Source organism: Taudactylus pleione, unplaced genomic scaffold (assembly GCF_031769625.1).
Source record: "Taudactylus pleione unplaced genomic scaffold, aTauple2 ptg000473l, whole genome shotgun sequence".
Taxonomy (NCBI): domain Eukaryota; kingdom Metazoa; phylum Chordata; class Amphibia; order Anura; family Myobatrachidae; genus Taudactylus; species Taudactylus pleione.
Window position 1 is genome coordinate 1,337,648 of NW_028284875.1, and position 25,621 is coordinate 1,363,268.

A 25,621-nucleotide genomic window follows, 5' to 3' on the forward strand; every position below is an offset into this window, starting at 1 on the left:
GCATGGTTCTCTTTAAAACTTCAAATGTTAGGACTGTTATGGAAACACTGGCTTATTCGTTTACTAGAGAATAAATAGGATGCATTATGAAAATTGCCCAGTGTGCAAACTGTCTTCCTCCGTTGTGAAGAATGAAATGCAGTATTATATTCAGGTATACAGCACAATAGATATACAAATATACTACAAAAAGCTTACAATAGGTTAACACATTGTTTGGATCAACTGTTTATTTTTTATCTACCGCCAGAGTTAAAGTGTTATTAAAGTGTTTTTGTAAAATAACTGCCTATATTATTTAGGGCAGATGGCTTTTATATTTAAACAACAATACAGGAATACAGAAAGTATCATTAACTTTTACTGCCCAATGTACACCCTAAAACAATGCCATGCCAGATCAGCCAATCACAAAGCAGCAGGCCAAAGATACAGAAATAAAAACAATAATAATGACTTGCAGCAATCAGGCAAATGAACACAGAAAAAAATATCACAGTTTGAGTTTGTCTTCTACAAATGATTATTGCACATAGTCGCGTATTACTGTGTTTTAGAAAATAATTAGATTTAATTATAGCAGTGAGAGCTTATGCAGGACCCTGGCGAACAAACTGGCAAGCACCACGGTGCTAATTTGCGAATATCTGAAGCATCACTGCAGGTTTGTAATAACCATATTACTGCCAAAAACACTACCCAGCCATGTGCTATGTACATTTACAATTATGTGTTGTTTATCAGTCAGTAAACCAATTTTTATTTTATTGCAGGGAAAAAATAACTGTACTATGCTATGCTGATATTAAGTGATGTGGACAGCATGCTCTTAATCTTGCTCTACAATCAGAGGTGGGCACAGCTGAAGCCAATAATACAGATCTGTAGTAAGTAGTAAAAGGTAATTTATGATGTATTGTAGAAACATTCATTATAACAAAAAGAAAAAAAGACAAAAACATGTTAATACGTACAATTTGTATCACTCTTTCATTATTTTCCCCCTACTCTTCTCCACCCAATACGGCACAGTTATATTTTCTAGTTCCAAACCAGTAGTTTTTCTGCTTGCATAATATAACTTTTATTGAAAAAGTTTGGACTACATTACAGGAATCTGAGATGTCTATGTATAGTCAGATTACTATATGCCAATTAAAACAACATCTGAACAATCTATAGCAGCTCATGTATGTAACATTATTATTATTACATTTTATTTATAGGGCGCCACAAGTGGTCCGCAGCGCCGTACATACAGTAAAGGGTACACAGAACATTACATTACAATACAGTAATCAAAATATAAACAGAACACAATCTCCATACACAATACAGCTCTGAAGGTGAAGGCTGTCATAGAAGTCTAGAGAAGAAGGCTGTGAGACAGTGGGGAGGAGGACTCTGCTCCTAGGAGCTTACAATCTAGGGGAGAGGGGAGACAGACAGATGACATGAGGCATGAGTGTGTAGATGGGGACCTGAGTGCAGGAGGTAAGCAAGGTAGAGATGGCTGAGGTGGGAGGGACAGAGACCTGGTAACATGGTTATGTGGTGGAAGGGTATGCTTTGGAGAACAGGTGGGTTTTCAGTGCATGTTTGAAGCTCTGCAGGGTTGGGGAGAGCCAGATCAAGCAAGTGAGCTCATTTCAGTGGAGGGGGGCTGTACCGGCAAAATCTTGGACACGAGCATGAGATGGAGTAACCAGGGTGGAGGAGAGGTAACAGTCATTGGCAGACCGGAGGGAGTGTGTAGGGAGATGAGGTTGGAGATGTAGGGAGCAGTAGAGATAGAGAGGGCCTTGTATGTGAAGGTGAGGAGTTTGAAGAGGATTCTGTAGGGGAATGGGAGCCAGTGAAGGTTTTGGCAGAGGGGAGCAGCAGAAGTGGAACGGCGGGGGAGGAAGATAAGTCTAGCTGCAGCATTGAGAACAGACTGGAGGGGGGGAAGATGGCAATGTGGGAGGCCAGTAAGGAAAAGGTTGCAGTAGTCAAACTGAGAAATGATTAATGAATGAATAATCAGTTTGGTAGCATTCTGGGAGAGGAAAGGCCTAATGTAAGTGATGTTGCGTAGCTGAAACCGACAGGATTGTGCCAGAGATTGAATGTGGGGGGTGAAGGAGAGTGTGGAGTCAAGGGTGACACCCAAACAGCGAAGTTGGGGTACAGGGGAGATGATGGTGTTGTCGACAGTGATAGCGAGATAGGATGGAGTTGAGACTCTATTAGGTGGAAAGATGATGAGTTCGGTTTTGTCCATGTTGATCTTCAGAGAGCGCTCGGACATCCAGGAAGAGATGGCAGAAAGGCAGCTGGATACCTGATAGAGGACAGAAGGGGAGAGCTCAGGAGAGGAGAGGTATAGTTGCGTGTCATCGGCATAGAGTTGGTATTGGAGGCCGAAGGAGCTGATAAGTTCTCCTAGTGTAGAGATGTACAGGGAGAAGAGCAGCGGGCCCAGGACAGAACCCTGCAGGAAACCAATGGGAAGGGTGGAAGGGAGGAAGGTGGAGCCAGAGGCAGACACTAAGAAGGAGCGGTTTGTGAGGTAAGAGGTGAACCAGGCATGGATGGTGTTAGAGATGCCAAAGGTCTGAAGGGTGTGGAGGAGAGTATGATCCACGGTGTCGAAGGCTGCAGAGAGGTCCAGGAGGATGATCAGAGAGAAGTGGCCCCTGGATTTGGCTGCAAGCAGGTCATTGGTGACTTTGGCCATGGCAGTTTCAGGGAGTGAAGTGGGCGAAAGCCAGATTGAAGAGGATCAAGGATGGAGTTGTCAGAGAGATAGCTGGTGATGAGGCTGTAGACAAGCCGCTCAAGTAGTTTGGAGGCAAAAGGGAGAAGAGAAATGGGGCGGTAATTGGTGGGTGAGGACGGGACGAGGTTGGGTTTTTTAAAAATAGGTGTGACAAGAGCATGTTTAAATTAGGAGGGAAAGATGCCGCTGGAGAGAGATAAGTTGAAAAGGTGAGCAAGGTGGGAGAAGGCAGTGGAGGAGAGGGAGCGTAGAAGGCGAGAAGGGAGGGGGTCAAGGGGGCAGGTGGAAGGGGGAGAGGACAAGATGAGGGAGTGGACCTCATCGCCCGTGGTAGGGCTGAAGGAGCACAAGGTGGGATGGCCTGGAGGTACGGATGGCGGGGGAGGTGGGGTTGCAGCAAAGAGATTGAAGTAAATACTGTGACGAATTGCCTCAATTTTGGAAGAGAAGAAGGAGACAAAGTCAAATGCAGTGAGGGAGGATGGGAGGGGTGGAGGGGGGGGACGAAGGAGTGTGTTGAAAGTACCAAAAAGGCGGCGGGGATTGGAGGACTGAGAGGTGATGAGCGACTGGAAAAAGGATTGCTTGGCGAGGGAGAGGACAAAGAGAGGACATGTATGAAGAGAGGACAAACTTGAAGTGAAGGAAGTCCGCCAGAGAGCGAAATTTCCTCCAGAGGCGCTCGGCTGTGCGCGAGCACTTTTGGAGAAATCGGGTTAGTTTGGAGTGCCAGGGTTGGGGTTTGGACTGACGGAGGGGGACAGAGGAGGTGGGGGCAACAGAGTCAAGTGCAGAAGTGAGGGTGATGTTGTAGAAGGAGGCTGCCTGATTACAGCAGGCCATTGTTGATAGAGGAGAGCATCAAGTGATGAAAACACGACAGCAGGGTCAAGAGTCTCAAGATTGCGTCTGGTGATGGTGGCTTTGGGCGAGGGGAGGAGTTGAGAGAGTGAAGGAAAGCAGATGGTGGTCAGAGAGGGGGAAGGGAGAGTTGGAGAAGTCAGAGAGAGCACACAGATGGGTGAAGACAAGGTCAAGGGTGTGGCCGAGACAGTGGGTAGTGATGGAGGTCCATTGAGAAAGTCCAAAGGAGGAGCGGGCAAGAAGATTGGTGGATGCAGGATTAGTGATGTCAATAGGGATGTTAAAGTCACCAAGGATTATAGCGGGAAGGTCAGCAGAGAGGAAGTGGGGAAGCCAGGCAGCAAAGTTGTCAAGGAATTGGGTGGGGGGGGGCCTGGGGGACAGTAGATGACTGCAACAGGGAGATGAATGGGATAGAAGAGACGGATAGAGTGTACCTCAAAGGTGGAGAAACAAAGGGAGGGCTCAGGTGGAATAATGCGAAAGGTGCAGTTGGGGGATAAGAGGATAACCACTCCACCGCCTTGGCGGTTGTCAGGTCTGACAGAGTGGGTGAAGGCGAGGCCCCCATAGGAGAGCGCAGCAGGGGAGGCAGTGTCATAGGAGGAGAGCCAGGTTCGGTGATGGCAAGAAGATTTAGAGAGTGTGAAATAAAAAGGTCGTGGATAGCAGGCAGTATATTGCAGACAGATCTGGTGTTCCAGAGAGCACAGAAGAATGGGAGGGAGGGGATGGGGGATATGTAGATGAGATTGTCTGGGTTGTGGGTGAGGGCATGTGGGCTAGATCTAAGGGGAAGGTGTAAGCCAGTGGATATGGTTGGTATGGGGCAGGGGCAAGGAGGCATGGTGGCTGACTCAGGATGGAGGGAGAGTGAAGGTTGACAAGAGAGCAAGTAGGAGGTGGGCGGGAATGCACAGCAGAGGATGCAGCTAATTAGAGGGGAGGCATACAATTAGGAAGTGTGATATGGTGGTGACGTAGTGTAAGAGACTAACATGAAAAATATTTTACATATTAGAATATGTATGTTACATTTACAGCTGTATTTGAAACAATCATCACAGCAAAATAGATACAGCATAAGAGGCCCTGTAAAGTGAAAAATAAAAAATATATATTTTTTTTAATGTTATATTTAGCCCTAAATGATTACATTACTCTATGAAAGTAGGCTTGGGTTTTAAAAATGAGAGAACAAAATGTTACTCTGCTGAGAAGACAAATGCCTCCTAGACTTGCTACTCCAGTCTTGTACACATTAAGGCCCCCATACATCAGCAATCTGAAAACCACAATTGAACATTTGAAGATTTGTTGCTCGATTTTAGGATTTTCCAATCTATCAATCTGCGCCCCTCCATTACAGATCTTTTTCAGTGATTTGCAGATCATTTTCAGCAAACACAGATCTACCAATCTTGAAAGGCCCATCCTTTTACTAGTAACAGTCTGCAAATCTGCTGATCATGTCCATACACTAGCAATCTACAGCCCCAATCGATCTGTTAAATCCAACATGTTGAACAACCTGATTAAACTATTTCAATCAGTTTTTGGTTGTAATCTGCGATCTGTGAAGCCCATACACTGCAGATATTTTTATACAATCATCTGCAAATTGCAGATTACCACAATCGATTGCTGATATATGGGGGCCTTTAGGTATCCAGGCAAGACACAGTACTTAACCGCTAAGTAGCCTTAATACATCAGAGATAGATCGCCGAGATCCTGTGATCGGATCCGCTGATCAGAAATACCAACCGGCGGCCATCGATGTCCCGTGATCCGTCGCAGGATCGGTGAAATTTTTCATGTTGCAGGATCGCTACATCGCAGCGATCCGTCGCAGATGTATGGGGGCCTTTATACTGTACATTAAGGCAGTGCTTCTCCAATCCAGTCCTCGGGACACACTAACAGTGCATGTTTTCCAGGTCTCCTCACAGAATCACAAGTCAAATAATTACAACCACCTATGGATCTTTTAAAATGTGTCAGTCAGCAATTACTACACCTGTGCTCCAGCAAGGACATATGGAAAAAAAATGCACTGTCGGTGTGTCTCGAGGACTGGATTTGAGAAGCACTGCATTAAGGCACCAATAAGATAACAATAAGCCTTTTGTGAGTGTACATTAGAGCTGATGGATCTTTATTCTTGCTGGAAAAGCTCACAAAAATTAAGTCACAGTAAATAAACTGATGCTTATAGATTGCGCATTCATCAGACTCTGGAACGAGTGTGTAAAGCACTCCCAACGCTATACAAAGCGGATGCCTTATTTTTTTATGACAGACATTCTTTCAGGGGTTCAACATTGTATGCTATCTTATTACTTAATTGAATGCAAACCTCTAATGTACTGTACAAAAACTTTAATCTGATGTGTAATATGTCGGGGCTTTGGTACAAATTAGGGTTGTATACTAAAGCAACATTTTTACGAAAAACAAAATCAAAATGGTTTGTTCACTGCCTTAAAGTAAAATCTAATACTCTTTTCAGGAATAACGTAGCAATACTTGAGTACCATTAAATCTGTGATAAACCATGTAGTCTAAAAGTACATTACAACAGTACATTGCAGTGATACGCAGAAGTAACCTACGCACGTACATATCAATAAAATCACCATATTTTATATATGTTTATCAATTTAATATTTAACTTTGCCATGTTTGTGGCATCTATAAGCATATTAAGTCTTCTGTGCTTCACAAACGTCAGTCACAAACATAATGACAAAACATCAAATATATTTTACTGTAGGGAAAGACATGGTCAAGTGATTTAAAGATTAGAAAAAATGTACTATTGACTTTAAATCTTTCTTTAAGTTGACTATTCAGCAAGAGAAAATAAATCTCTGGAGAAGGGCATTCTGCCATCTGTTTGCTTCAGGTAACATTCACAGCTTGCAGTGTAAAAAGCAAAATAAATAACAGTTACTAATAGCAAGCCACAATTTAGAGCTGTTTAAATGCACAGAAGTAATTTTGTGTCAGCGTGGCAGATAAAATACATAAACCACCACAGCTCAAGTACAATATATATGCTACAGCTGCTTTTACAGGACAACACAAATTAATATTAGTTTGTATTATCGGAAAGGTTTTTACTAAAACGGATATGTTGTTTACATAGACATGGATATTATGTTATGCTTATTCTTTACCTAGAAGGATTATAATTTAGAAATCTCTCCATAGTCACAGACTATTTTTACCTGGGTACCCACATGTTTTCCAAAGTGTAACACAGTTACTGTACAAATTGGATGTACAAACTTGCTTTCAAATAGTAAAGTATCCCGAAGAAGTACCCCCTGGTCTGTGTGCACCCCCCACTTGTAATACATTGGAGTTGGGCTTTTACACCAGTAAAGAATACAACCTGGTATTCCTTTTCATGCTTATACTGGCAATTAAAAACATTAGGAAAAACACACTTTTCAATACAAGTGGGTACTGAGACTAGAACATTTATTTATAGAGGTGTGTCCTCATACACCAATCCCTATTGCACCATGTGGCGCGAGATGCCTGGTGTGATTCCTGTGCTGCAAACTTTTTCCTCCGTTTTCAAATTTTACCTTCATTGTGTTACTTTTTCCTCAGTTATACATCTTAGTTTGCTTATAGTGTATTAGGCAATTAGAATTAGAGTTTTGGCTTGGCTAAGTAGCAAAGTATGTGGCTTGCTAAATGGGGCTCTTTGGCGCAATTTGAGGATAGATGTATGTGGACACATCTGTAAGGCACCACATAGTACTGCAGTGCCATAGACCACATACCCATTTCCGTACACATCTGCAGTTGGGAGAAGTACAGTGCCCTTTGAACTCTCCATTTACTTATGTTCTCTAAAGTGACCGCAAGGGGTTCCAAGCAGGTGATATTAATGTTTTGAGAACACAAGCTGGTATACATTACATTATGGTGTCACAGAGGGTGTTGTCTAATAATGTTGTTGGAATGCACAGGCTCCTGGGGCTGACAGTGGTGTGTAATATTTTTGTGGCGACACAGGCTGGTGTGATCAGGGCATAGGCTGTTGTATCCATTATGTGGTTGGTGTAATGTGGAAACAGACTGGTGCAGTAATGTGTGGGGCACAGATGCTGGGCTGGTTGGTTATATTGTGCACAGCCAGGTGTAGTGTGTTGTACAATATAATGTCCTGGTTACAGGCTGTGTATATTATATCAGACATTTGGCACTACAACATAGTAGATATGATATGAATAATCTGCTTTGTTATTATAAAATTACAGCTGGCCAAATACTATCGCTGGCTCCTAACTTTTGAATAAATGTCTAGGACAGCTTTATACATATATATTAAGTGCCTCTATATTCAAAATAAGCTTTAAATTGTCGGTAGTGTGTGTGTGTGTGTAGGCATTCCAGTAAAGAAAGGGAATTTTATTATTACTGTTTGTTTATATATCTCCATAAGTTTATACTCAGTGCTGGACAGGGAATAGTTATCATTCATATCAGTCCCTTCCCCATTGGAGCTTCCAGTCTAAATTCCCTAAGAAACATGTCAGTGTGTTCTTAGAGTATGAGAGGAAACTGGAGCACCTGGAGAAAACCCACACACACACCAAAAGAACATACAAACTCCACACAAATAAGTCCCTGGTCAGGATTGAACTCATACAATCAGTGTTTTGAGGCGGTAATGCTAACCACTATGCAACCTACAGCCCACAAGGCTTGTTTGAAATGAAAAGGTAAAGATATTTATACATTTTTAAATGACTCCACAGTAATGCCATGTAAATAAATACCTCATAAATAATAAATAACCCCTAGCATTGGAGTTTTCTGGAAACACCCTTTCAGTACCAAAGGTTGTGACAGTGCATTTATGTATATAGGGCTCTAGCCTAGAAAACTAAAATTGGAATCCCACACATTTTCCAACACTCAACACACACCCTGGTATGAAGCTTATGTTGGGATGCATTAGACATTGTATTACATGACTAGGATCATTCTGTGGAGCCTTCACTCATCTCATATGGGTACTGCAAAAGGGATTGCAAGAGATATGCAGCCTAGGCTCTTTCTCTGTACAGCTAACGTCAGAAAAGGAAGGAATACCCACCAGTCATAACAATTATATTGTAAAACTTTCTATAGAGCAGCCTTTGTGACAGGTCACACTAACTTCTTGACTCATGGTTACCAATGAAGCTTTTCCACCAGCTGCATAGATTATTTTCCTTTTTTTTTTTTCATAGAAAGCCTCGAACAAAAGCCTATATTCCATTAAATTCCATTGTGGAAAACAAAGGCAAAGCATAGACATGTATAAAAGGCACTGTCCTTTCTATACTCCAGTGACCAAGTAGTAGAGAACAGAAAAGGCTCCCAACTCTGTATTTTGTTAAACTTCATGGATCTTTTAAATTCTTTAACTACAAATCACTCGAAGAAAAAAGGGAAAAGAAAAAAAGTGAATCAAATGTACTATTGGCAAGCTTGCCAAATATTATCTCCTTTGACCACTAAAAATGTCCAAATGAAAACCTGCCTGTGGTGCGGTACAGTGTGTAAGGTACATTGTGTAAGAACAGTAGTTTATTTAAAGTCTCCTAGAGGAAGAGTCTGTTCTATTGTTGGTCTTGAATAAAAGGTGTAGTATTGTGTAAATGCCTAATTGGATGTTACAAGTGTAAGGTTTGGGAATGCTTTAATATATACTTTTCCCCTCAACATTTAAAGCTGATCATAAAGTTCCTCCATAGTTTCAATGGGTGCAAATCGAAAATGACAGCAGATTCATTGCATAAACTATACAGAAAGAATAGACGGACAAAAAGACCACACTAACATTTCAGACAATAGAGAACTAAGAAAAAGAAACAATGAAACTGTGTCTTCCTATAAAACAATCCAGCAGCAATAGGGAGAAGTAGGAGACGAAAGTGTTCTAAGTTTTATATTGTCTGTAAATTTGCACATTGCTGCAAGTAGAAGTTGAACTGGGTTAAAGGGCTTTTTTTCAAATTAGCAGTCGGGTTTCATTCACTTGTTGTGGTAACAAATTAGTAGCAAAAAAACAAGCCACAAGAATATAACCACATACGGCTTCATTTCCATAAACTGGAATCCTTACTATTCGTACAAGACCACAAGCTCATGACGGCAAATGTACTTTAAGACAAATGATCATTAAACATTCTGCAACTTGGTTATCATTCATACTGCATCTCTTACAATACCTACTTTCTTTATAAGATTGGAATGCTGATCAAAAAATAACACACATTGTAAACTACACTCTTATGGAGAATACTTACTTCCATGGTATAGCAGGCTTGTTGGTAAACAAAAGAAAAAGGGGATACACCACTCTGCCTCAGCTGATTCTATAGTGCGATCAGCAAATTACAATACAGTAATGAAGGCGAGGGCAGCAGTGACTACTGAACTAATATGACAGTGGTCAATGAATGGTTTAATTGGAGAAAGATTGAAAATAAGTCAAGACGGACAATCACTTTATTTGCAATCAGTATTATACATGGATGTTATTAAAACACAAGACAAGGCACGGTCACTTTCAGTGATTATGATAGGTTGAGTTTTTTCATCAATAAGAGTTGCCATATGTTTCTTATAAAAGCCCGTAAAGTCTTCCCAAGATGAAAGATTACAGGTATGGATCATAAGCAATCGTTTCTTCTTTCTTGCATCTGTTATCGCTATCCTAAAATGGTGATAGTATGAGAAGGCTGCTGGTGGTGCACGTACCTCTGAGGTCTTCCTTAAATGTGTGATTACCAGCTTTGCTGGGCTTGATATACAAACAGAAGCCCTAAATCCTGCATCCCATTTGCATAGTAGGGCTCCCGGTCTTCGATAAATATAGCCCTTAATGTTCACTTTATCATGTCATCAGAACACACAGCCCAAAAAGCATTCATGAAAGTGTTATGACATGTACCGTAAGTGCAATCTAGTGTTTGTAACTGAAATTTAAAACAACATTTTTACCTGCTGCACTGTTCATCATGCTATAAGGGGAAGCTTGTGGATTCATCATGCCGGCGTTATTATTCATGGACTGGCTGTAATGAGAATTTGATCCCATAAGGCCACTCTGGTTCATTCCAGGAAACCCACTTTGTCTGTTTGGAGAAATAAAAAAAAAATGCACAAAAGCTTATAAATAATATCTAATGGCATAAATGCTGCCATTCATGTGGCCTGACTGACAACACAAATTCACTGATGTCAGGTGCATTATTCACAATAGTGTGTTGAACTTTTTTATTCTTGTCAATTGCACTAAAAATGCAGCAGAAGCTATGGCTACTGTATATCTGTATTTGAAGTGCATGGGTAAAAAGCCAGTGGAAACGCACTGTCCCTGGAGTCAGATTGAAAGAAGGTGTTAATCACTATTGCAATAAAAGGTTCAGCAGCTGCACATAATGTTTAACAAATGGTGATACAATGAGAAATGTTTGGAGTACCTGTCAAAACAAAGCATTGAGAACAGTAAAATGTGTTTAGAAATTTATAGCGCAACTAATTTTAAAATAAAAAATATAGCACAAAGACATTTCTGTTACATTTAACAAATAAGCTGTTTATGTGTTCTGATTAAGAGTAAACACTCTTCAAAGTAAAAACTGCTTTGGACTTTTCGTTTTTAAACCATCAGCAGTGTCTTTTGAAACCACCACAAGGAAGAAATGCGCAAACAGGCAATGTACAATGCTGACAATAGGTAATATCCTGGTGGAATTGATGTATAATGCCTACTCTTACTGGATGTGACCCAATTGCTGAATGACCTATTTTGTGGGCAATTTAGTCACACACATGAACAGTAAAATTGGACAGACAGGAATCAGGTAGAATGAGGCCTGACATTTGGGCAGCAGACAACCACTCACACATTATAATGTTATTCATCTACTATCAGATATTTTGACCCATCTGAACAAATCCAGTAGTGATCTTATTCGGCAGATCTTATTGCTTTGGGCCCGTGACAATTTCAGGATGAAAATCCCCAGGTGGGTGTCAGTATTACTTTGCAATGGCTACTGCTTTTATACAGATGTGTCCTCATACATCTGGCCTAAAAAAGCCATGCGCCCAAGACGGCTGGCGTGAGTGAGCTGCCAGGTCCAGCGTGACTCTGCTTGCGCCGAGCCTCTTTATATTATATGAAAATGTGTCTTAGTCGCAATGTGATGTGACTAAGACGCACCACTGATTAATCTAAAATGTGACACTTGTATATCTGTGTGCGACGGACTCTGTATACGAAGCACAATGGAACTTGGCGCGAAAAACAGTTTCAGCCGCTGCATCGTAGCACTTCGTATACAGATTCAGACTCAGTCGCACACAGATATACAAAGTGTCACATATCAAATTAATCAGCATATTCTCCTAGTGCGTTTTATTTACATCGAATTGCGACTAGATGCATTTTCAACAAAGACATTTGACACAAATAGAGTCGCAAGGAACCTGGAGCCCTGAAAGGTGCTGTTTTTCGTAACTTCAGCAATAATATATAAAGACATCTGTACACAGGTCTGAAAGAAGAGCTCACAACATTTGTCATAATTGTCTATGCAAAATATTAACAGAATTGTAAGATAATGGAAAATCAGTATCACTGCATATATTGATCTGAGCATAACTAAATAACATATAAAGGTTGGTATGCAGTCATAGAAAGTTTCATTCTGTATATAAGAGCCCTAGAGTTTTATAGTTAAGAATTACAACATAAAGAAGTCAGCCAGCACCTCTAGCTGGAAGTTGTAGTTCAACAACTGCTACGCACTCAAGAGAAACATGAATTACACTGTGCTTTAGACAAAGAAGCAAAATACTGGAAACAGCTATGAGCCAATGTGTATATAAGGTGGCTTTGATCTTCTGAAGTTATGAATTCAGAGTTTCTGGGACTAAACCATGTATATTGATAGTTTAAGACTACTTGTCAGTATATTTCCCACGAGCACACTCCCAAGCTAGTAAAGTTCTGAAAGAATACAGTATGTAGACATTTAAGAGTATATATATAACCCAGTGTTACCCAACTTAAAGTATCTGTGCTGCCATGTTTTCTTCAAAGAATATACTTGTCTGCATAAACAAATTACTAATGTGTTCCTGCTCTCTAGCCTACAGAAAATATCAGATTGCAGTGGTTCCCAAACTGTTTTGTGTCTTTTCACGGCACCCCTAAGCCACAAGTTTGTTATTAAGAAATTCAGAAAAAAATGTAGTGAAGTAGTACAGTGAAGTAAATTGTGCTGACCTGTCATCGTTAGGTTCAGTTATGTAGTAGGTGACAGGTCTGTGCTTCTGTTTGTGCATATTTACATTACATTGACCATAAAGAATTTGATTCAGTGCCACCAACCTGACGCACCCCTGCAAGTGTCCCGAGGCACCCCATGGTGCAGTGGCCCATAGTTTGGGAACCACTGCCATATTGTATATAATGCAAATGGTGCATTTCCAGACAAAAAATAAAAGTAGTGGCTCCCTTTTTATGTTAGCAAACGTTTCATTTAATTTAATTTCTTAATTTCTAACTGCATCAGTTACTGCTACAAACAGTTTTTTTTTAAGCAAACTCTTAAAAACACAATTTGGCCTAATTTTTTTTTAAGCATCAAAAGAGCACTAAAGCAGACCATTTGCATAGGGAATTGTCCCTCCCCTTAGCTGCATGCTCTCTATATTTAATACAGTTTAGACGCGAAGGGCGTTCTTTGATATTGGAAAGTCAGCCTGAGCAATGTCATCACTCTGATGAGGCTTGTAACGAGGTGTGAGGGAGGAATTAAAATTGTACAACAGATTTCTTTTTAGAACTGATGTGAGAAAAAAAGGAAAAAACTATAACGGTAAAGGTTTCACTCTTCCAGAATCACTTGCTTGTACAGTATACACTTTACAGTATAAATTATGGAAAGAAAGATGCTGCTATCAACATAAACATTTCTATAGCACTTTTGAGTCACTTTGGGAAATAGCATTGGCAGTCACCGCTAGTTGAATTACCCCCTAACACCAACATTGCCAATTTTCTATCAAAGGGTGTGCAGGAAAATTGGCCATGAAGGGTTGGCATAATATTCAGCGATGTGCGCAGCTGCACTTTGGGGATAATGGAGGACTGGCCCCAGAATTTCAGGGCATTCTTTATAGGTAGAATATAAAACTGTGATACAGTTGATAATGAATAGCATGAATTTACTAGTTCCATATTCCATTTTTATTTTAGATTTAAAGAGGGATGCTAATTAATTGGAATCGGTATGATTTACCGACGGACTCCTGCCCGGCGGTTGGAATCCCGACAGCGGCATCCCAGCAGAGGAGGAAATCCTGATCGTCCTAAGGTAAAGTATTGACTAACTTAATTCTACCACCTAACCATCCCTTAGGGGTGCCTAACCCTAACCTTTCCCCCCCAGTGCCTCACCCTAATCCCCCCTCTAAGTGCCTAAACCTAACCCCTCCTTCCCCGCCGCCTAAACCTAAGTCCCCCTTTGGGGTGCCTAACCCTAACCCTCCCTTCCCCTAGCCTCAAGCCTAACCCTAAGTCCCCCCTGAGAACCCTAAACCGAACCCTCTGCCCCCCGCGGCTATGCGCGCTCGGTGTCCCTTCGATCGGGATGCCTGGCTCCTGTGTCAAGCATTTGTTTCATGTCAGCTCTCATAATGATAGTAATTTGAGGCTGCAATTGAAGATGATGTGTTTTTTTCCCTTCTAAAACAGCTTATTTTCCAAGTGGACTCGTGTATATCATGTTTGTAATCACCTAGCCAATATTTACTGCACCTTTACAAATGATGTAAAAAAAAAACAAAAAACATCCATCTTGAGACAGATGTGAAATATCGATGATAGTAATCTGGGTCTGTAAACAGGATGTAGTCATTGCGTCCGCCGGTCACAATCTCTACAGCGGAATGCAGGTTAGGGATTTATGATAGGCATCGAAATACCGACGCCTATCATAATCCCGACGCCGGAACACCGAGGACAACATCCCGAACGAACGTAAAACCTGAGGCGCTCCCATTCCCTGTAAACAACTAATTGAAAAACTAAAGAAACACAGACATAAAAAAAGAACACTTTTTTTTCTTGCTTTACACTACTCATCAGAAATGTTCCCCAATGTGATTGCTCTATTGTCTTTTTGGTTTCCAAATTAATAAATTAACTATAATATATTTATAAACATATAACTTTCATTAACGTTGTAACCTGTACAAAATAAAAATTAAATGTATTTAATACATGTTTATTATAGTAGTTGGTACTCCTTAATAGTTTGTCAAAATGATGACCCATACTGAGTAGAAAGAGGACCAATGTTATGAGTTATAATACAATTTCTCCAAAAATATTAAGCATAAATTTCTGCATGAGCATGATTATTAAGGCTACTCCCACCAAGGAACTTCTAATATTAATAGTAGTATAATTCTATAATAGATGAAAGAAGCATATTCTACAGATTTGCATTTTAAATTATTATTATTTTTTTTTACCTAAAAACACATTCACTGGTCACGAAAAATGAAAATGTAAAAAAAAAATGTCATTAAAGTTTACAGTATGTATTGTAAAGCTGCTGATGTTCTCTAGCACAGGAAAAAACACCTGGGAATAAAAGGCTAAACAAAACTCAAAAGGCATCATAACAATAACATGCAACATACTGTAAGTGCTATAATGCCATGGCAACCAAAGAGCCACACTGGTTGATATACAGTGCATCTGGAAAGTATCCACATCGCTTCACTTTTTCCACATTTTGTTATGTTACAGCCTCATTCCAAAATGGAATAAATTCATTTTTGTCCAGAAAATTCTGAACACAATACCCCATAATGACCACGTTTAAAATGTTTTTTTGAGATTTTTGCAAATTTAATAATAAAATAAAAAAACTAAGAAATCCTGTTTACACTGATCATCCTTGAGATGTTCCTACAGCTTAATTGAAGCCCACCTGTGGTAAATTCAGTTGATTGGACATGATTTTGAAAGGCATACACCTGTCTATATAAGGTCCCACACTTGACAGTGCATGGTCAGAGCACAAACCAAGCATGAAGTCCAAGGAATTGTCTGTAGACCTCCGAGATAAGATTGTCTCTAGGCACAAATCTGCGGAAGGGTACAGAAAAATATCTGCTGCTTTGAAGGTCCCAATGAGCACAGTGGCCTCCATCATCCGTAAATGGAAGAAGTTCAGAATCACCAGGACTCTTCCTAGAGTTGGCTGGCTGTTTAAACTGAGTGATCGATTAGAAGGGCCCTATTCAGGGAGGTGACCAAGAACCCGATGATCACTCTGTCAGAGCTACAGCATTCCTCTGTGGAGAGAGGAGAACCTTCCAGAAGGACAACCATCTCTGGAGCAATCCACCAATCAGGCCTGTATGGTAGAGTGGCCAGACGGAAGCTACTCCTTAGTAAAAAGCACATGGTAGCCCACCTGGAGTTTGCCAAAATGCACCTGAACGACTCTCTGGTGTGATGAGACAAAGATTTAACTCTTTGGCGTGAATGCCAGGCGTTATGTGTGGAGCAAAGCAGGCACCGCTCATCACCAGGCCAATACCATCCCTACAGTGAAGAATGGTGGTGGCAGCATCATGCTGTGGGGATGTTTTTCAGCGGCAGGAACTGGGAGACTAGTCAGGATAAAGGAGTAAGATGAATGCAGCAATGTACAGAGACATCCTGGATGAAAACCTGCTCCAGAGCGCTCTGGACCTTAGACTGGGGCAACTGTTCATCTTTGAGCAGGACAATGACCCTAAGCACACAGTTAAGATCTCAAAGGAGTGGCTTTAAGACAACTCTTTCAATGTCCTTGAGTGGCCCATCCAGAGCCTAGACTTGAATCCAATTTAACATCTCTCGAGAGATCTGAAAATGGTTGTGCATCGATGCTTCCCATCCAACCTGATGGAGCTTGAGAGGTGCTGCAAAGAGGAATGGGCGAAACTGCCCAAAGATAGGTGTGCCAAGCTTGTGGAATCATATTCAAAAAGAAGGTGCATCAACAAAGTATTGAGCAAAGGCTGTGAATACTTATGTACATGTGATTTCTTAGGGTTTTTTTTTCATTAAATTTGCAAAAATCTCAAAAACACTTTTTACACATGGTCATTATGGGGTCTTGTGTGTAGAATTTTGAGGACAAAAATGTATTTATTCCATTTTGGTATAAGGTTGTAACATAACAAAATGTGGAAAAAGTGAAGCGATGTGAGTACTTTCCGAATTGCACTGTATATCGTTTGTAAAGCTGATGAACGATATATTGTCCTGACCGTCAGCTGGTGTGTACACACAATATATCTGTGAACCATGTCGTTCACAAATATACGCATTGGCCATGCACATCTGCCTGTGTGTACGGGCAACCGACCAACCGTCCCATATGCTGGTCGCAGGAACCAGCGACAATGATGTCACAACTGGTGAGTGCGCCCAGACATAACGGTCAGCTGATTGGTAAGTGCGATTGTACAGCCTTAGACTTAAGAAATTGGTCTGTCGGACAGCAGATCTATCTGCAATGTGTGTACCCTACATTAAAGGCTCCATAACTATCTTACTGCTCTTCTATTTGGGGTCTCTAGAATTTTTTCCAGTGACGTGAAGTTTTGCTTTGTATTTATTCCAGAACATAATATGCAGCTTTCTAGAGTGGAAACCACTAGAAAAACAACTAATAAAAAGATTAAGGACTTCAAGAATTACAACATACCGTAATAAAATAAGTGACAAAATAATTCCCAAAATCAAAAGATCACATTTCTATATAATATTTGTTTACTGAGACACAGGAAATATTCAACTGCTGCAGCATTCACGGTTTGAGTGGTCATTTATACTGCAGTGACCAAATAGGGATTATTGACTCCAATGAAGAATGTATCACTATTACACAGCAGCTTTCAGATTGAATGCTGGATTGACTATAATACAATAGGACAGCACTAACAGGTACCTGTATGGCGTATGCCCTTACTGTAATGACCCTTTTATCTAACTCTCCAAACTCAATAGGCTGCAAATGCAAGATACATCTCTACAGACCAAAGGCAGATCTAGCTCGGTAGCAGGGGGTGCAACTGCTATGGGAGCCCACAGCCCCTGTCATAGTTCTATATATTTTTTCCACCTTTGGGATGGTGTAACATTTACATTGGGGCTCCTAGAAACAGGGGCGTATCTTACTATTGGCCTGGATGGCCCTCGCCAGGGGTGTCGGCCGAGGGGGGGGGGCGCCGTTGCCACCCGACATCATTAACAAATGATTCCTGGTCTTCTGTTTGCTCTGCGCAGTGTGCCGCAGACAGCTGTCCTTAGTAAATGATACCTGGTCTCCTTCTGTCTCCTCTGCTCTTATCAGTGCCCTCCATTGATTGTTAATGTGTATCAGGCTAATTATATGTCCCTTTATATCAGAAACATTTAAAATTAGAGACTAATTTTTTTTCCTAATATATCTCTTCTCCCACAATACCCACCACATACCAATCACCACTCACTAATTCCCATATGTCAACCTTGCAGGAAAAGAGTGTAAGCACCACATCAACCACAATGCTCCATTCGCAAGATAATTTGCATATATGCAAATTATCTTGCCCACAATGCACCTTGTTTGTTATTGATGCCCTCTTTTCCTGTGTTGTTGACATATAGAAATTAATAAATAGTGCTTGCATGTAGTAAGTGTTGTAACTGAAAAAATATAAAAATATATATATTAAAAAAAAGTATATATATATTGTCTCCCTATTTCTACAGGCGTGTAAGTTGAACTACCCCCAGTTAAAGTACTAATAAATGTATCTTTTCCACAGTATGGGGAATTGACCATGATCTTTATAGATTGTGGATATTCAGGTGTCAGGATTAAGATATAATCCTTATGGGCTGTTTTTATTATTGTGTGTGAGATAGCAATGGACCCATGTGGGTAGTTTTACCAGTGAATTATATGGCAGAGTTAAAAAAGCATATTGCAGTGTACAGTCCAATTTGAATATATGTAAATTATTTTACCCATAATGCATGTTTGTTTTTGATGCTATGTTTTCAAGCTTTTCCTGTGTATTTTGGCATTAGTAAATAGTGGTTTGCAATAGAGTAAGTTCTGTAAAAGATATATATATTAAAAAGAGAAAAAAAAAATATTCTCCCTATTTCTACAGGTGTCTGAATTAAACTACCCCCAGTATGTGTTATTTTATTTTTTCAAGTAGAAGCAGTCCCTTAGTTTGCCAGGGGCGCTTGGACCCCAAGATACACCCCTGCCTAGAAAGTCTAATTACTAGTAATTACACATCTGTAAATGCAGTTACATTAAACTCTGAATCAGGCCAATACATTTCAGTACAATATGCTGTATATAATACACTGATTTTAAAATAAGGTTCAATTCTAGATATAAGAAATGGATATATTAGCTTGGCATTCAGTGAAGTACACACTTTTCTGATGGGAGATGAAGGGTATTATTTAGTTGGTCAGCAAAACCCATAGCACAAGGATAACAAAAATCTTCAAAAACAAAACGTATAAATTATTTTCCTACAAAATGAATTGAAAAGCCTGACCTGGCACAACACAGTCGTAACAGTTTTACATGGCTACAAAATGTGTCCTTGCGTAACCACAAGATTGTCCTGATCTGCAGAATATAAAAGGTAAATGGAACAGCTATAGCATTGAGGCACCAAGCTTTATCACGTCATTAAAGGAGATTTCTAGCCATAATAAAAACATTCTTAAAACCTTGCAAATGGCTGTCTTGCTGGGTTCACATGCAGCTGACATTTTGCTGACCAGAGAAGATTGCAAATAAAAAGAACAACTGCTTTTTTGTTTGGTGAAGTAAAAGATGGCCATCCTCTTTCTAGGCTAGAAGGGTTTCTATATGTTGAAGACTGTAAAAGATAATGGTGTTTTATTTGGGTAAGAGGTCCTATACAAATACACCATTCAAGAGGAGATACAATTAGCCATGGGTTCCGTGCCCTGTGCTCATATATTACATTACACTCATTTTGTGGGACATTTTCATGAAGCGCGCTCCCAATACCCACGTAATTCAATTAGAAACGGCAAGTCGGGGATGTTGTGCGTTAATTCTGCAGTCTGTGACCTATATGCAGTACATGAAACACTAGGGAAATCATATTGAAGCAAAAAAAAAAGGGGCAAATAAGATAGCAGGACAGTAAAGAAGGTTTGTTAGTGGTCATAAGCAAAGAATTGGAGGCAGTTATATGATGTTCAAATGGTTTGTTTTTGGAACTTTTATAAATGATGATAAAATGATAGCCAGCAAAAATATTTCAGGAAATAAAAGGGTTTAGAGCAGTGGTTCCCAAACTTTTTTGAATCATGGCGCCCTATAGTGTCAGCAGTGTTATCACGGCAGCTCTAAGCAAAACGTTAAGTCAGAAAAAATGTAGTAAATTAGTAAAGTGAAGTGAATTGTGTTTACCTGTCATCCTTAGCGTCAGTTATGTACTGGTGGACAGGTTTGCACTTCTGTTTGTCCACACATTTACATTACATTGACCATAAATAAATTGATTTGGTGCTGAACCACCAACCTGAGGCATCCCTGCAAGTGTCCCAAGTTCACCCCAGGGTGCCACAGCACACAGTTTGGGAACCACTGGTCTACAGTATTTTGGGGTACATAAAAAAATATTTTTAAATGTGTATATACAAAATTGTAAATGTTGTAAAAGAAACCTTGTAACTTCCTTCGGCAAGTTCAGAACTTCTTTCCCATCAATACAACACCTCTATATACATGTCGCACATCATGTGACCCAATCTTCTGCGTTATAGAGAAATGTACAAGAAAAATGTATTTAAAAACATTTATAAAATACATTATTAATCATTGGGCAAGGTGCGGTATAAAGACTGACAGTGTCTAGCTAGACTATAAATAGGTCAACACCAGACGGTCGACAGGATCAAAAAGTTGACAGGTACAAAGTTCACATGTTAAAAGGTCAGCACAAAAATGGCCGACTTTTTATTATTCAAGTCTAACCCTCCACTAGGTGCCTAACCCTAACCCTCCCCCAAGTGCCTAAACCTAACCCTATCCCAAGTGCCTAAACCTAACCCTCCCCCAAAGGCCTATCTCTAACCCTCGCCCAGAAAATGGTGAAAAAAAACATGACGAAACATGCTCTTTTTTTTGTTGACCATTTGTCCTTATTAATCATTTGTTAGTCGACATTTTGTACCTGTCGGTCATCTGGTGTTTACCTATTGAGTGTCTATCTAGACACTGTCTATTTTGAATCCGTGTACCATCCCAAAAATACACTTTACTCAGGAACTGCAAACTAAATCTGCTTTAATTCCCATTGAGACCCATGTCAATTTAATGAATACCAAAATGTCACAGCCACAGGTTTTTGAGCAACTTGTGGCTAACAATCTCCCTCTAAGCAGGTGCAGGGTGTGCGCTGGACATGGTCCAGGGGGCCCCACACTGCACACCCTGCACCCATATATAGTTATACTTACCTTACCGTAGTCGCAGCAAAATCACCGGAAAGACGCCGGGGGACATTTTCTCTGTGACACGCGCATGTGCAGAAAAGATGCCCTAGGGAAAAAAGAGCTGGCGCCATTTTCCTGGAGACCTGCGCATGCGCAGACAAATTCTGGCATTAAGAAAGAATCTACTGTACTGCCAGAGAGGAGTGGCCCCAAATGGAGGCTGCACACGAGCCCCCTCCTCTCTCAAAACGCCCATGCCCCTAAGGGGCGAGTTGCCATTACAACGGCATAGAAACGGTGGCAACAGAGCACCGCCGTTCGCTCCACTCACGGCTGGATCTAACATAGGACTCTTACATTTTGCTTGCAGTCCTATGGGGCTGCGAACAAAGATGTGCGAGTCCGGCTGACACTTGTTTTTCAACAAATGCCATCATGCTGGGACAGGCTTGCTGGGATTTGTAGTCTGACTGTACAAAAACAATATTATACAACAGTATTTTAGTTACTCACTATTGTTCCACTTCTATGGTTCTACTAGATTTCCCCGAATCCGAACCGCTCATCGCTAATTTAAAAAAAGCACTTTTTTTTTAAAGTCGAGCAGTAGTTAAATATTTTTTTTTCTTTAAATCTTTGGAATCTATTTTTTGTGGGATTTTATCACGCAGATTGATATTTTCTTTTAATTTTTTGGACTTTAGACTTGTACTTGTGCATATTTAAATTCACAGCTATTTATTTTCTCTAAAGAGCTGGAGATATCTTAAATATCTCTGTAGTTAAGCAAAGCATCACAATGTATATATATATATATATATATATATATATATATATATTTCACAGCATTACAGTAAAGAAAACTGCAGCTGTTTATCTACATATGACATTCATTGTCTCTATAGGAAAAGGCTTAGCCAGAGATATCACATGTACATAAGTATTCACAACCTTTGCTCAATACTTTGTTGATGCACCTTTGGCAGCAATTACAGCCTCAAGTCTTTTTGAATATGATACCACAAGCTTGGCACACCTATCTTTTGGCAGTTTCGCCCATTCCTCTTTGCAGCACCTCTCAAGCTCCATCAGGTTGGATGGGACACGTCGGTGCACAGCCATTTTCAGATATCTCCAGAGATGTTCAATCGGATTCAAGTCTGGGCCACTCAAGGACATTCACAGAGTTGTCCTGAAGCTACTCCTTTGATATCTTAGCTGTGTGCTCAGTGTCATTGTCCTGCTGAAAGATGAACCGTCACCCCAGTCTGAGGTCAAGAGCGCTCTGGAGCAGGTTTTCATCCAGGATGTCTCTGTACATTGCTGCATTCATCTTACTCCTTTATCCTGACTAGTCTCCCAGTTCCTGCCACTGAAAAACAGAGTCCTGGTGGTTCCGAACTTCTTCCATTTACGGATGATGGAGGCCACTGTGCTCATTGGGACCTTCAAAGCAGCAGATATTTTTCTGTACCCTTCACCAGATTTGTGCCTCGAGAGAATCCTGTCTTGGAGGTCTACAGACAATTCCTTGGACTTCATGCTTGGTTTGTGCTCTGACCATGCACTGTCAAGTGTGGGACCTTATATAGACAGGTGTATGCCTTTCAAAATCATGTCCAATCAACTGAATTTACCACAGGTGGACTCCAATTAAGCTGTAGGAACATCTCAAGGATAATCAGTGGAAACTGGGTGCACCTGTGCTCAATTTTGAGCTTCATGGCAAAGGCTGTGAATACTTCTATAATGCGATTTCTTGTTTTTTCTTTTTTCTTTACAAAATTTGCAAAAATGTCAAAAAAAACTTTTTACACGTTGTCATTATGGGGTATTGTGTGAAGAATTTTGTGACAAAAATGAATTTATTCCATTTTGGAATAAGGCTGTAACATACCTCCCAACTGTCCCGCATCCAGCGGGGCAGTCCGGTTTTTCTGGGACTGTTCCGCTGTCCCACCCGCAGGGCACAGTGTCCCGTGGTGGGGGGGGGGAAGTTGGGGAGAGCACAAATCGCTGCTCTGCATAGCAGAGCAACGGGTATGCAGGAGGAGAGCAGATGACGTGCGCATGTACACGGCATCTGTTCTCTTGTGTACGGGCTACCCAGCATCTCGGAGAGTGTTGGGCACGCCCCCTAAGTGACGAAAACGGGGGAAGCCACGAGGCTCCGCCCCATTTTCTATAGGATCCAGGCCTTTTACACAAGCCACGCCCCCTTTTCAGTCGACCTGTCCCTCCTTGGGATTTTAAAATGTTGGGAGGTATGCTGTAACATAACGAAATGTGGAAAAAAGTGAAGCACTGTGAATACTTTCCAGATGCACTGTATTTTGGCTGATCTGTCGCAACAATAAATTCTTGATAAATTGCACAGAAATAACATCTTTAATTGCTGTGAACAACAGCAATGAGAGACGTTATGTTCCAATGTAGAATCTCAAAAACTGGTAAATATTCCCCTTAACCACTTAAATGACGTGGTCGTATGGGATGTGAACGCAGCTAGCTGTGCTTTAGCTGACAAGGTGAGACCGCACCTCCGCGCTGTGCTTTTGATGCGGAAATTTGATTTACACATGTGCAGAACGGATCTCCTCTTGTACCTCGGACTCTCCTGCGGACCCGAAAATTTCTGACAGGTTTTGCTGGAAAAATTGTCAGTTAAGTGGTTAATGAGATTCACCAAAATGTTCAGATTTGTAGCTGCAAATTATTATGTTAAACCACCACCTATTATTTTACCTAGTATAATATTACTGTGTGTGGTCCAAAAATTACCCTCGCGCACAACGATGACAGTTTGATGGAAATAGGTCGGATCATTATATGAGACATGTTGATAATCCTGGTCGGCAGATGGTCACTATCAGCCAGTGTGCGCTCTCACATTCTGATGCTGGAAGAGATCTGGCTGGTTGGGTGTAACGCTGAGAAGACCCGAAAAGATATAAGAGATAATGAGTCTGTTATCGGGCACATACAGTGGGCTTTTCCCAGATTCTGGGCCTGATTCAGACCCACTCGCAAGCGGGTCGATGGTGGCCCGGTGTGCGCGCGCTCGGTGTGTGCACTGCACGTGCGCGAGTCCCGGAGCGAGCGCAAAAAACACTCACTCCGGGACTCACTACAAAAAGGGCGGCTGTCGATGTTGATCGACAGCTCGCCCCATTTTGTAGGTGTGCAGGGGGGTGGCTTCACAAATGGAGGCGTTCCCATGCGAACGCCTGCCGTTTGTGGGCGGCCCCACTGACATCACCAGTGATGTCAGTGGGAGAGCTTCCGGCTCTATTTGAGCCAGAAGCTCTCTGGGGCTTGCAGCCACGAGACCCTACCACAAGGGTCTCGTCGCAAGCCCAATGGTCGCGATGGTCTTGACCATCGCGACCATCATCATGGCCGTCCGCTATTGCTGTGGGTGGTAACCCACAGCTATACGAGCGGCCTGGAGGCCGCTCCTAAAAAAACCAGCGCCCACCCTAATTCAGAGCGAGTGCCTCTGAATCAGGCCCTCTATGTGTTAACGCCCGATAACAGATCATTTATCGGGAGAGCAAAATTGAATAGCCACAGTCGTTACAGCCCGAGGGTACCACCCTTTTTCACCCGACAAATTATCAGGGCTAATTAAATTCCCGCCATTGTCTAATTGAGACACTTATGTAATGTGGTGAAATTGGACTCCTTCATCCTGGCGCCTGGAACAAGCTGCAGGATCGTTCAAACTAGCATCAACAAATTATCAACTATAAAACTACTCCGAAGTTTGTAAGCCCTTCAATTTAACAGATGCTTTAAAAAATAGCATCCAATTCACACTAAGGGGTCTATTTATGCAGCAGTGACAAGCCCTTTATCACTCGCCCATAACAGGGCTTTTCACAGCTTTGTCCATAAAGAGAAGGGGTTACCGTGGAGAAATCTCAGACTTCCCCAGTGGTGCCCCTAATTAGACTTGAATACACTAGTATGGGGAAAGCCATTCAGAGAAGAACGTGAACCTCAGCTTTTCATTTCGATTCTCAAAAAGAATTTGCCATCTGTGGATGGCATAATGAGCTTCCTGGCATGAGAAAAGCAGTGCCTCCTCCCTGTCCTCTCAGCCCCCGTTAGTAACACCAGCCAATCAGAGGTGCCCCAGGTAGCGACTGCTGTACAGGAAGAAAGTAGGAAAAGAGTGGGATAATCAGCTTGTTTGCGGAGAGAAGCAGTTATGTCTCCTATCTTACTGCTTCTTCTCCAGGCTCCCCTTCTGTCCAGCAGCCATACCAGCAGAATATGGGGCAAATCTGGGAGATACATATAGTCTACTTGGGTGTATATATATATATATATATATATATATATATATATTTATTTTGAATAATCCACATTATATTTTAGTAATTGGACCCAGCATATGCCAGGTC

The 25,621-nt window shown here is 41.2% G+C and overlaps 1 protein-coding gene across 8 annotated transcripts in view; it reads right to left on the minus strand.

Moving 5' to 3' along the window:
- Positions 1-25,621, minus strand: part of ARID1B (AT-rich interaction domain 1B) — a 490,367-nt gene that overhangs the window by 47,751 nt on the left and 416,995 nt on the right. For all 8 annotated transcript variants that reach the window (XM_088448961.1, XM_088448959.1, XM_088448962.1 and 5 more), the window contains one exon: positions 10,643-10,776. In XM_088448961.1, coding sequence (XP_088305087.1) covers positions 10,643-10,776 — 134 coding nt within the window. The remainder of the gene's footprint in view (positions 1-10,642; positions 10,777-25,621) is intronic.